The sequence below is a fragment of the Penicillium solitum genome (assembly GCF_028829755.1).
Source record: "Penicillium solitum strain IBT 25940 chromosome Unknown utg000002l_segment0_segment0, whole genome shotgun sequence".
Taxonomy (NCBI): Eukaryota; Fungi; Ascomycota; class Eurotiomycetes; order Eurotiales; family Aspergillaceae; genus Penicillium; species Penicillium solitum.
In genome coordinates, this window is record NW_027072122.1 from 700092 (window position 1) to 712817 (window position 12726).

The 12726-nt window shown below is 47.1% G+C and overlaps 5 protein-coding genes across 5 annotated transcripts; 2 read left to right on the plus strand and 3 right to left on the minus strand.

The window, feature by feature from the left end:
• The first annotated feature begins 167 nt into the window (after nucleotides 1–167).
• N7455_003894 (uncharacterized protein) lies at nucleotides 168–1084 on the plus strand. Its single transcript, XM_040959404.2, has 4 exons — nucleotides 168–226; nucleotides 281–294; nucleotides 371–396; nucleotides 488–1084. Exons 1-4 carry the CDS (start codon nucleotides 218–220, stop codon nucleotides 838–840), a joined length of 402 nt encoding a protein of 133 aa, XP_040810130.1. The 5' UTR covers nucleotides 168–217; the 3' UTR covers nucleotides 841–1084.
• Nucleotides 1085–1298: 214 nt separating this feature from the next.
• N7455_003895 (uncharacterized protein) lies at nucleotides 1299–1601 on the minus strand (the record flags this gene model as incomplete). Its single annotated transcript, XM_040959437.1, has 2 exons — nucleotides 1299–1329; nucleotides 1408–1601. The coding sequence occupies 2 exons, from the start codon at nucleotides 1599–1601 to the stop codon at nucleotides 1299–1301; spliced, it is 225 nt and encodes a 74-aa protein (XP_040810152.1).
• Nucleotides 1602–3550: 1949 nt separating this feature from the next.
• On the plus strand, nucleotides 3551–5182 carry N7455_003896 (RNA polymerase II-binding domain-containing protein; the record flags this gene model as incomplete). Its single annotated transcript, XM_040959453.1, has 2 exons — nucleotides 3551–3697; nucleotides 3767–5182. The coding sequence occupies 2 exons, from the start codon at nucleotides 3551–3553 to the stop codon at nucleotides 5180–5182; spliced, it is 1563 nt and encodes a 520-aa protein (XP_040810137.1).
• Nucleotides 5183–5699: 517 nt separating this feature from the next.
• Nucleotides 5700–6376, minus strand: N7455_003897 (uncharacterized protein; the record flags this gene model as incomplete). The annotated part of the gene is made up of 3 exons (XM_040959478.1): nucleotides 5700–5816; nucleotides 5902–5984; nucleotides 6064–6376. 3 exons carry the CDS (start codon nucleotides 6374–6376, stop codon nucleotides 5700–5702), a joined length of 513 nt encoding a protein of 170 aa, XP_040810098.1.
• A 2957-nt stretch (nucleotides 6377–9333) lies between these two features.
• On the minus strand, nucleotides 9334–9693 carry N7455_003898 (uncharacterized protein; the record flags this gene model as incomplete). Its single annotated transcript, XM_040959425.1, has 1 exon — nucleotides 9334–9693. The coding sequence occupies one exon, from the start codon at nucleotides 9691–9693 to the stop codon at nucleotides 9334–9336; it is 360 nt and encodes a 119-aa protein (XP_040810076.1).
• Nucleotides 9694–12726: the final 3033 nt, after the last annotated feature.

Genomic DNA, 12726 nt, shown 5'->3' on the forward strand with positions numbered 1-12726 from the left:
TATATGATAGAGAAGGTTAATCAAGGCAACGGTCGTCCTTAATTCCTAGGCTTCATAAGACGATGCGCTGATTGATAATCAGTGGCCTGAGGCATCATTACAATCATTGGTCTGTGCGCAGCCCGGGTCCGACCTCGGGAGTCTCTCGGACTGACGTAGAGCGTCCTTTTCGATTCTGTTTTACTTCACACATCTCTCAACTACCACATTGTTCGCCATGAATACGGTAATTTCCTCTATCCAATGCCTCCCTAATGTTACTAATTTTGTCCTCTTCTAGATTCGATCTACCTGGTGAGCGAAGATGTCTCTATCTGAAAGATAAAATAGAAACAGAACATGAGTACTGATATGGCTTTCAATTAAACAGGATGGGTTGGGGCACCCTTTGCCTGGGTATGTGACCTATTGATTGATTGCTGGCCAAGTACCAGTGACAAATCCAGTAATCCACAAGTGAAGAAGCGACTAACCACACCCCCTATAGCCGGCGGCGGAGCTTACTATTTCGCGAAGCAATCGATCAACGCCGACCGACAAGCCCGATTCGAAGCCGAGGTCAAGCGCAAGGCGCAAATGAAGCAAATGGAGAACGAGCACAAGCGCCAAGCGCAATCAGCCTCCACGCCAACCCCGGGCAACGACACTAGCTCGAAACGAGCGAGCATGGCCCGATTCCAGAACTCCTCCGATGATGCCGCCTCGCCAAGTGCCGAAGCTTCCCACGACCCGGCGCCTACCCGGCACGAACCCTTGACCGATACCGACCGTGTGGTGGAGAAGGGGAAATATGAAACGGCACAGCCGTACCGGCCTCCGAGTGGGAACCGGTTTAGTTGATCGGCTGGCGCGCCTTGTATACTATTTTGATACGGGATACTCCGTACGCAAACTGAAAAATATAGGATTGTGGAACAAGGTGGATAACCTGGAAGTGGGGAGTTCCTCGGACTCGATCTACTTTGTACCACATTTAGTTCGTTGCACTCGAGCTCCAAGTCAGTTCAGTAATGGATTGATTCGCACAAAGTTGGCTGTCTATCGATCCCTGCCATTCATAGCGATGAGGTCTAACATGTCTCCACCCCCTCCTTGTCTCCACGTTCAATAGTAATAATGTATGTACTAGCACGATCCCACAGTGCTAGTATTAAAAAAAAAAAAGAGAGAGAACCTCAACGCCAATTCCAAACTCCTCGGTCATAATGCATCATATCGCAACCATGGCAACTGAGTCTTGTATCAGCGCCTGCACCGCCAGTCCCGCCAAAATTGCGAGTCGTCAAAGGTTGCGGCGACTAGCGCGCATGGAAGCAAAGTGGGGGGTTCCTGTATATCAGGTTAGTTTCTCCACACCAGCTCGCATTGACTGCAGACGCAAAACGCGGTATATTTTTTATTACTTACTTGGCGCTAGTAGACATGCCAGAGCTCCGTTGTCGCGAACTCTCCAGAGCAGGTGGGACAAACGGGAGTACCACACCAGATACGATGCAACCCATGGCGACGGCGCGGGCAGCGCGAGAGTCTGGACGAGGACGGTGGGCTGAGAAGTGACGGATGGAAGGACGGGCGATTTGAGAAGCGAGGATGGAAGCCATAGTAGTGGTAAGAATCCTTGAGGGTATGGTTTGATGTTGATTTTGATTTTGATTTCAGAGTTGCAAAGCAGGATAGAGTAGTGTAGCGCAGAGTATGAAGATAAAACTAAGATTTAAATGACCAGAGAGACTTTATATTAAAGAGAAGGTAACTAGCAGTCAGGCCATGCAATCGCGCAAGTGGCCCGGACATTGCGGGGCATCTGGTATATGGCCTGATCCTCGATGGGAATCCTCATCCGTGATCAGATGGTTTATGGATCGGCACTGTTCCTTTCCCTTACGCCATCGCGGGGTTTCAAGTCACAAAATATGGGGATCTTTTTAGTATCTATGTGCCTGTCGAAAGGTGGGCTTGGACTTCACCGCGTCAACTGCGGGAATATGATATGGGTATAGACCGGGAACTCAGTTCCGAACACTTTCACTTCTCTACATTCAATGTTGGTAAACATAGGTACATAAAACGCGTTCACGGGTAACTTTACGGATGCATGTATGTCTACGGCTATGCTACGGATACTGAACCACATACCCGATCCTGAGAAGGCTTCTAGATCTAGACATCTAGTGGATGGATGTCTACATGTATGAGTTTGCTGCTAACCAGTTAATAGTATATACCCTACAATCTACGTAGTAGTTACCTACATAACATATTGAAGAGGAGAACGCTCGAGGCTGTACTCCGTATGCTCTCTGGCATGCGGGTCGCTCTAGAAATCGGTTAGGTTGAACCGAATGTCTCCAAATGTTGTTACTATATATAATCATAATATATGAGTGTCCTTTTTCACTCTAGATGGCCAATTTCCCTTCATTCCACTGTTTCACAATATCCATTTCAATGACGTGATCGACTCTTCCTTTAGTCCTTCGGCTCGTCTCGTCGACTGGACTAAAAAAAATAGAAATTATGCAAGCGGTGAGATTCGAACTCACGCTCCGGAGAATCGCGGTTTTGTAATCATATGAATGACGACCTAAACACGACGCCTTAACCACTCGGCCACACTTGCTGTTGATCGTCGGCTTCTTTCAAAAAGGAATAATTCAAGTATACCTATTATACCCCAACAAGGGACAATTGTGAGATATGTACTCCGTAGCAATTAGGTATAAAAATGCAGATTGCAGAGGGTATTTGTAGTATTCTAGAGATCTCTCCACTCTGCATAATAAATCACATATAAAAAGAAAGGGGATTGTTACTGGGACTCCCCTTTCGTTATTTGGACCGCCGCTGCCTGAATTTAGCCTAATTTCTGCCTAATTCCTACCTGCCCCATGCACACACTGACCGCTTTGCTAGCCGCTTTGCACTCGAAATCACTGCCTTCACTGGTCAATTGTAGGTAAATCAATATTCAATCATGCAGATATTTTGCTGGCAGAATATATTGATGCCTAAGGGACCAGGCCAAATTCAGGCTGGGGGGCAGGGGGTCTCCAAATAACAAAAGGGGGGTCCGTCCCAGTAACAATCCCCAAAAGAAATGCATTCTATAGCCGTGCCAAGCGCCCAACACACTTGGCACGGCTACCTTGGTCTTTCTTGATTATCCGCTACTACCTTTGTATAAATGCTCGTTGTGCCAAGGAATTATGGGTGGATGTTCGGTTGTTTCCGCCTTCCTAATGGATAAACCGACTAAACTGTACCTAGGTATTAATATAAAGCGAGGCGAGGCGACGAGGCCGTCCACGGCCCCGGGGTCCACGGGTCCACGGGTATCCCCTTTGCTGAATACGCACACTGATGTCCACCCGTGGACCCGGAATAATTGTGGGACACCCAAAGCGGCATCGGATAATGAATGATCCGATGTGCTCACGTGCGATAAAAGCTTCGATAAGGAATATGCCCGAGCATGATGGAGACAGGCTGACACCCTGGAACTCTCTCTCTCAAAATATCGCGAGATCGGAGATCGTGAGACCTAACCAGAATGTCGACCAATGTGGTTATTCTCAAGGCTACGCTTGCCGCTTGCCTTCTATCTCCAGATCCTACTTCGGTTCCTCGCGATGAGATAAGCGCCTTCCACACCTCGCTAGAGCGCGCGTTGTCGCACTGCTCCAAAGCCAACATTCAGGTTTGAGCCGCTGTCACCTCTGTTTACTCTCACATACCACCTTACTAACCATATTTTTCCCTCTTATAGACTTGTAAAGCCTGGTTGGTTCGCTTTGTTGCATCTTCATCTAGTCGGGTACGGGCTCTGGCCAATTACCTGGATGCTCTCGCGGCGTCCTCCCCACCATCCCAGCCCACTGGATCCAAAATATCAGCAAAGCGCCAACGCCTCCATATCCTCTACTTGATTAATGATCTGTTACACCATTGCAAGTACCACATGGACACCCCGGCAACCTTCTGCGCAGTGACCGGGTCCCTGCAGCTGCGTATCGTGCAGTTGGTCAGCCACGCAGCAAACTGTGATCGCCAAAAGAACCCACGGCACCATCGACGGCTAGATGATCTCCTAGATCTTTGGTCTGAGCACGAATACTTCCATCCCGAGTTGGTCACCAAGCTTCGACAAGTCGTGACCTTGGGGATCCCCATGGATTTCAACAATGCGACCAACGAGCTAAACTCAGCCAAGCAGTCACGCAAGAATGCGCCCTTTATCATGCCATCTAGACATGGAGATCCATCGACGACGTGGCAGGATGTTCGTGCAGGCAACATTTATCCTCACCTTCTGCCCGACTCGACTAGTCCAATCCGAGCTGGTACCATGAAACCGATACAATTACTAGCAGGTCCTGCCGACGCAAAGTTAGTGGAAGATCTCAAAGCCTTTTTCGATGATGTGGACAAAAACTTCGACCCGGGAGTCCCTGGGGATGACAAACATACAGACGCCGATCAGCTGGGCCAGGAAGTGATCCGGGGTGAGAACACAGGCGATATCCTCGACGGCGAACACTATTCCGGATGGTCCCTTGAATTCTGCCAACCCGCCGACACAGACATCGAGAGCTTCCGTGACCGAAGTCGCAGTAGTAGTGTATCACGAACCAATAACAAGCGCCAACGCTACAGCGACAGCTCCAGTCAGTCCGAGTCACGATCTCCAAGTGAATCACGATCATACCGACCTGGCTTCCGTCATCGGAATGACGCGCGAGCAAGAAACCGTTCTCCACAGCGCTCACGCAGCCGGGAAAGCTCATACACACCTCACGAATCATCCACTTCACACTTCCCGCCCCCTCACCAACCTCAACACCCCGCCGCACCCTACAGCTCCTTCCCTACTACCCATACTTCCAATGGACAGTATGCCCATCCTCCCATGGGTCCCAGCAATGGCTATCCCCAAGTACCTGCACCCAACTACGGTTCTTGGCCTCCGCCTCCCCCGCATATTCCAGCGATGCCCTTCCCCGCATCCGGACCCGGATCCTCCTCAGCCTTCCCTCCTCCGTACCACCATCATCCTTCTCTTTCCCAGGGACAGCGACAGGGGTACGGAATGCCGCAGGGTCAACATCACTTCCCCCCTCCTTATTCCGGGGGTCGGGGTGGTGCGCCACGGGGACCTCCTCCCCAGGGCGGGCGCGGGTGGTAATCAACATGTGCACACGAAAGATGTAAGAGTTATGCTTGAATGCTTGAAATGCGATCGACTCAAATCGAGTCAATGGAAAGGCAGCCTTCCAATGCTGCGGTTTGTATGATTACGGCCCCACCGCAGCGGGGTATTCATGTTAATTTAAAGCACAATATGAAAGAGTACATTTGATTGTTGTTGCATTTGAGTAAGTACTTTCAACAGTAAGTATAGGTACAACGTAGTAAACTTCGATGGACATAGCAATCTGCAAACATTTACAGCGGAGCCTTGCGAGGATTGAAAAAAGATCGAAAATAACCACGGCTAGAAGCATGGCGTACGCAATCACACACCGTAATTTCCATGAGCCAAACTATCACAGGTAAATTGTCCATATAATATCAAGTAGAAACGAAAAAAGAAACCAAAAGACCCCAGCACACAATCCTCAATTTGTAAGTATACAACCCCAAAAAGTAAATCCGGCACTCATCCCATGTCACATAGTTGCAGACCGGCTAGGCCGTTGAAATTAAGTGAGAATGTCCATGATCATATCGACCTGCGTCTCTGGCATATCCTTCATATGGTTCATATAGTAAGTCTTCTTAACCTCCTCGAAAGGCTTGCAGGAGTTGAAGCCGGGATCCTAGAAAAAAAAAAGAACAAGTCAGATACACTCTCTTCTCGGAAACACAAAATAAAAGAAAAGCAAGACAAGATGAAATACATACATCACTTTTGCTATTGCAACACATGGGGGAGTAACCCTTCCCGTTGCATGTATCAGGAGCCTCTCTCTCAGCCATGTTCTTGCCTGCACGGTTATATTGAATTAGTATACAACAATCAAGTCTCCAAATGTCATATTGAAGAAAGAATGGAGAGAAACATACACTGGAAAGATATAGCCGAGCTAACCTGCAGCCCGCTGACGACTGGGACTAACTCGCCGAGCCCCTTGACGACGTCTCCGCCCGCTTGCTGCACAGACATGCAGCAGGACTTGAACTTACCCTTGGGGCATGTGTAAGCCTCGTACGGGTTGGACGAGGGGGTAGCCGAAGCTGAGGCAGAGGCAGAGCTGGAGGGCGAGATGAGAGACTTGGATACGGAGGATGCGGGTGTTGGGTTATCGTTTCCCACTGGGATGGCGGTAGTGACAGACAAGAGGGAGACAAGGCCCGTGAGGAAAGTTGTGAGGTGCATCGTTGCTGATTATTGTTGTTCGTGTGTTGTGCAAGTGTGAAAAGTACTGAGTGGATGTATAACCGCGGATAGCTATGAGACTTGGATATCCGGAATGAACGTCAATGTAAGAGGGAGTGAATTAAATGAGTGTGTGTTGGTCTCTGGAATCGAGATCTAATTGAACGGCTGCAGCTGGGCCGGTTTGATTGTCGCGAGGTTGTCGATGGGTGTGTCGGATGTCGGAGGGGAGGAAACAGGAACACGATGTTGACCTTCAATGTACGCAATGCTCGATTTTTTGGGGGGCCTACCAGCCTCAATAGGCCTATCGTAATTTCTTCTGCCTTCCTCCCTTGGGCGCTTTTGGTTGGCTAGTAGTCGAATCCCAGGATTCCAAGGGTCTCATCCCTCTGTTTAGTAAGGTACGGTATGGCCTTGATTCGCTGCTGAGTTGAACCATGTGGAATGTGCACTCTCGGTAATAGTTTCTACTGGTCTCTCTGGGTCCTTTTACTCTGGTATGTGGGCTTCGGTGTTGGTATTGTCTGTTGTTTATCTATGTTCGAATTGGGATATGTATATATTTTGCAGCGATATAAAGTAGAGTCAATTGGGACATACAACAATGTAATATGCTCACAACAATATATTCATGGTCTTTTTAACCCACCTCATGTTCAATAAAAGATACAACTCGTTGGGAGGACAAGTTCTCTACGGGTGTATTGGATTCCCCTTCGGAGGTATGCAAGGGATGCCTCAAGCACGCAGCTCTTCACTACAACGCGACAAGATCCCAAGTTAAAACTATAATGTTCGTAGAAGCCCACGACTTCAGAAGCAATTATTCAGAGAGTTCGATCTATGAACCAGGAGAGCAAAATGGTAGATTGTACACATATGTTGAAGATGTCCTTCTGAGCAAAAAGTGGATTTATTCCTAATTGGCAATACTAAATACATGTCCTAGTTAACTTCAAACACGAAAATACAATCCTAATAAATCTGGGGTCAAAAAAAAAGTAAACTTGGATGCAATCATCAGGTTTTGCCTACCAAAGATATATAACCCTACAAAGTGCAACAAACCCCATTTTATTCGCTTCTCTAATCGCCATACCAACAGAAATTCCCATTTGAGTCAGATGAACGCATTGCGCACACGTCTTTTTTAGTCCCATCCTCACCTAAACAAACACATATTTGAAACATCGGCATCGCCGATCAAAGCGGCCCCGGCCCGCTGGGAGGACTGATGGACCCAGCCTATCTGACCACTTGCGCTTTCAATGGACCTAGATAAAGCTAGCCAAGCCAAGCTTTCTAGCTCCATGCAGTCGATCCTCGAGGGAACCTCCAAAACATACTCGAAACACTACTTCAGAGACAAGACACCAACTCCCAACTCCAATATTAAGATTTGGTCACCGTCCCGGATGCTACGGAAGTCTTATCTCTCTACAGGGCTCACACCGGGGTATCTATCCAGAGGGGTAATCATCTGATGCCCGTGTTGTCCTAGCGTTCCGGTCAGAGCGCCACTAACCATTGTGACGGTTGACTAGTCCTTCGACCCCACTGATGTATGATAACGAGAAATATTACCATATTAGGTATGAGATCTTTCACTTCGATCTTAACTCTTAGTGTTTCTTTAGATCTCGGATTTGACTTGTTTCTTACAGCTTTGGTATATTATATATAGTATTCACATGTTTATTTTGCCTGGTCTCCACCAACAGTACATACACTATATTAACAAAAAGCTAGAAAATATACCGAACAAACTCCGAAAAAGACGATGCTAGACCAAACCAAGAAGCCACCTAGGCTAAATATATTAGTCCAAGCCACAATAGTACTGTTATGCTGACGTCAATTTGTCTCAGAGTAGTATAAGCCTTGTTTCAGCCACTAACTCAATATTAAGGCGTATTTCATAAATGGGATAAATGTACCGAAGCCATTCTCTACTACGTAGCCAACAGCCGAAAAGGAAATAATAAAGAAAATAAACATAAGTAGAAGAAAGACAAGATTGCTCCGGGTTGATTGTGTATAATTGTATAGGTCATCAATGGCCAACGCGGCTATGTGGTATCGTAACAGGGTATCGTTCTCCGAGGGACAGTCCAGTGTCCTCGACTCAGAGAAAGAGTTGGTTGATCATATAGAAGAATCATAAGAGGGAAACGCACAAATCGCTGGGAAGAAGTAAAAACACAGATAATATACAGGCCAGTATTCCTTCTGTGAAGGAATATCAAGCAGAACGGACGAGTCGATCGCTTACCCCAGACCCCGGGAAGAGTGGATAGTGTTCAAGAAATGTTCGGAATGGAAATGAACTATTGTTTGTAGACTGCCTTCCAGTCCCATGAACCCCCCAAACGGTCATAGATGACAATGATAAAAAGCAAAAGTCATGTGTTTCCCGATAAGGGATGCAGAAGGATTGAAAGCGATGATTCACGACCAAGGGGTCTGGAGTGGCGGAATACGCGGTGCGTAATCCGGCACTAAAAGCCCGGGGAAAGGATGGCGAGGATCAATCGATATCCCAAAAATGCTATGCAAAAGTAAAAAGTGGGTAGAAAAGGGGTTGGGGAAAGTAAAGGACGATATCGCAGTTGACCCCGACGAGTCGAGGCCATATAGAAATCAAACTCAAAAAAACATTCAATATATCGCTTGAAAAGCAGGCACGCTCTCTTGCACGAATCTCATATAAAACTCCACAGAAATTCTGCATCTGGGTAGGCATTGACGGAAAGTATACGTGGCTGTTGACGGTCCCACATGGCCGCCAACAGCTCGCCAATGCTAGGTATCATTATGATGCTAGATCACGATATTGGTGGAACAGGACCGCTGAAAGTACATTTGTTAGCTTTCTTATACATTGAAACTATCAGTGTGAAATAAAATGCATACCTTGATACAGGGCACAGCCTCAATATCCAACAGACTCAGCCTCAAGCCATATCGCGGCCACTGACCTTGGTCTCGGCAAGGTGAGGGGTATTGCTGACGGGTGTGAAAGATCCAGTGGCCTGTCGGGATATATTGCTGGCACTGGAAGCGATGCTACGACCACTCTTGCCACTGCTCTGGCTATCACGACGAGAGTCGTCTGTGTCAACGAAGGAAGACATTTGGCGCTGGGTGTATTGCAGCATGGAGCGATTGTAGTCCTCCAGCGAGGCGCGAGAGGGATCCAGCGACCGGTAAGAATCGACCAGGGTCTCATTGGACATGGCGTCCACGCTATCAGAGGCTGGGAACATGGTGTGGATGTTTTCAGTTGCTTGTTGTATTTGGGCGGGGTGACTCATGATGGAAGGAAAAGTGTCTTCGAGGTGAAACGGTCAGCTGAGGTTTCAGGACTATCTATCAGACAGCGACAGGAGTGTAAAAAAAAGTTGATCAATAGTATCATTGTGGGTGGTTGTGACATAGGGATGAGGCTGATTTGTAGGACGATCACCGTGGGGTGGAGGTTGGGTTGTGGGTGTCGTGGGGAAAGTAGATGGTACTGGTATCCCAGTCAATTCAACAGTTACTCACCTGTGATATTGGAAAATATTTCAAGATCTAACCAATTAGAGTCGTTGTGTTGGATAGTAATGGTCCTGAGGGTCGCGGGTAGACAAGATGATGTGTTGTACTAAATCGGCGGAAATCTAACAGTGTGTATGTTTCGGTCCAAGGAGATATAAAATGGTAGGGGAAAGTGCTATGGTGCAGGATTCAGGAGTTAGGGCACATATACGAAGAACTGGATCCAATTTGCGAGGAAGGTTGTTATATAAGACACGCGTGGCTCCACATGAGACTGAGATCACATCGGGTGGTCGAAGATGGCAAACGCACCCGACTTTGCAGCCTCTGATAGGTCAATAAGTTGCCTAATTTCTCCTCCACCCATGGTAAACACAAGAGATCTCTACCGATTACACTGAGGGGAGTACGGTGACATAATTGGCCGAAAGGGGGCGGGAGGAGGGGGAGGATATTTTCTCTTAGGCGACATCATAAGAAGCATCATAAACCCCAGCCTTCAATGTTTGTAGGCAAGTGAATATCGTCGACCTATTGGGTATGTCGCATAGCATAATGTGGGGTCAAATCATCATCACAGGATGTTATGAACTAACTAAGATCCACATGTGCACGGAGACTGGTGAACTCCGGAAGCGATATCATCAGTCGTTCCACCCATGGATTGGTCACAGTGCTTCGATGAGGTCACTGGGGAATGTGAATGACTGTTGAGAGCCGAAGGCGTTTTGAGATCGGCACAATTACAGTCCGGTCCCCTGCAGATCTTTACCTGACGTCTACAGGACGAATCATAATTGAATTATCATGGCCTTAGAGGGGCGAGGCCCATGTCGCATTCTGTATCGATACGGGATAGGGTGTCCTTTGGAAGGAAAATGTGGGCATCACTAGTGGAGCCCCGGTATAGGAGTGAGAAACACGCTGTTACAAAGCCGCAGATTGGGGTGTGGTTCTACGGAGTAGTGTGTAGTGAGATGCTTGGATACATCGATTGATTCAAACTAAATCAATAGTCAGCTTGGCATGCCCATCAAAATCAATGTAATCCGAGTGGTCGGAAGCAGTAAATGCGCCTGCACAAGAAAAAGGTTGTGCAGTAGCTGAGGCTCATGTTGGAGCTATGCCGTCATACCCCAAGACACCGGGGCGATCCGAGCAATCGATTTGATTTTGTGCTTCGGCCGGCCATCAGATACTGATAATCGCCGGTCATAGAAATGGTAAATGAAATCAGAGTCACCCGAGACAGATTTGGTTATAAAAAGTGGAACGTTCTTCTGCGGAAAATGAGCTTGAAGCCGAAACAGTTTGGTACATCGTATCAAAGACATGGAGGCTTTCAGCCACAGTGGAGATACAGTTTGCAGCAGAGGAAGGTTTAATTAATTTTTTGACTGTTTTCATTCGCCGAATGATCAGAAATGAACGAAATAGGAAGAAATGGAGACGCCGTGTGGAGATGAGCTAGTGATTTCCTTGGGGAATGTGCCAATCTTGGCGTTGATGCCTGAGGCAGAATGGCACCTGACGTCAGTGAGCCCTCATCTTCAGATGTTACTTAGTTATGTACATAGTGACTACATTGTATATTAACCTCACGCTATTCTATATTGGAAATAGTGACAAATCAGTCGGGTTCCCGACAGATGAATCCCAGACACGGTACCAGAGTCAGGAAATCCTATTGTCTATAGACTCTGACGCTCTCCAATGGTCGCAACCAAACTTGCGTTACGATATGGAATATCGGGGTAGGTCCACTATATTGGAGTCCATACTTGTTCCTACTAGAAGAATAACGAAATTGACCAGAACGATCGGTAAGGCGCATGGGCCAGTGACAGGGGTATTCGCATCGAAGAACAGAGGTGGGACGGAGTTGTGCATTTGCCATCCATGAACCCTGGACGAAACTTGATGACAGTGGGGAGAGGCAGATTGTTGCAGGATCGGCACGATACCGAAAATATCAGAGTCATTTGTCACAATTTGCCTCTTCGATAGTTGTACATTTTGCTCAGCTTGAAGAGGCCGCATTACATGGTACTACTGCATTAGGGGATATTAGTGCAAGCCGGAGCTTATATCCAGCATATAGGATCCCCTTTGCCTCGAAAGATGATTCAAGTAGGAGCAACCCAGCAACATCAGAGCGTTTGAAATACTCTCTATATTGTCATTTACAGACATGATCAGCCATCTAACTTTTCAGACCAGCGACCTAATTTTGAAGAGGAACCAGTCTAATCCAGCTGGCACCAAAGTCGGTAATGTAGTGGGCTTATCATACCACCAATATGCAGACTAGAAAGATATCTTCTCATCAAGTTAATGGAGAGAGAATGATACTCGTGTGATATCAGAGTTGACTGAAATTCTATACGATGTCGTCAGTAGAAACAAACTTGTGGAGTACAACGTATGTTTTAGCCCCTTTTATAACATAGTCTGATGGAGTCCGAACCATACCGCTGCTTCACCTCAAGGGTCCGATCCCAGACATGACAGTATACAAGTTGTATCAACATCCGAATGTGTCAAAAACAAGCGTGCGAGACATACTCCGTAGATGATACCGAAATGTGCACTTGCGGGTCTTTCTCTGCCCATTAAGTGTCAATAAATGAGTCTCCACGGTCCACTTTCTTCACTGTCCCATTCCATGTCGTGCCTGGTCTGAAGGCCTGAACCACATACGAACCCACAGGTTATGATAGGCCCTAGACTGCCCAAATTAAATCTAATACTTTGTACATACGTTTTATGTTGTATGTCTTAGTACTACATGTCGATCAACTGAAACA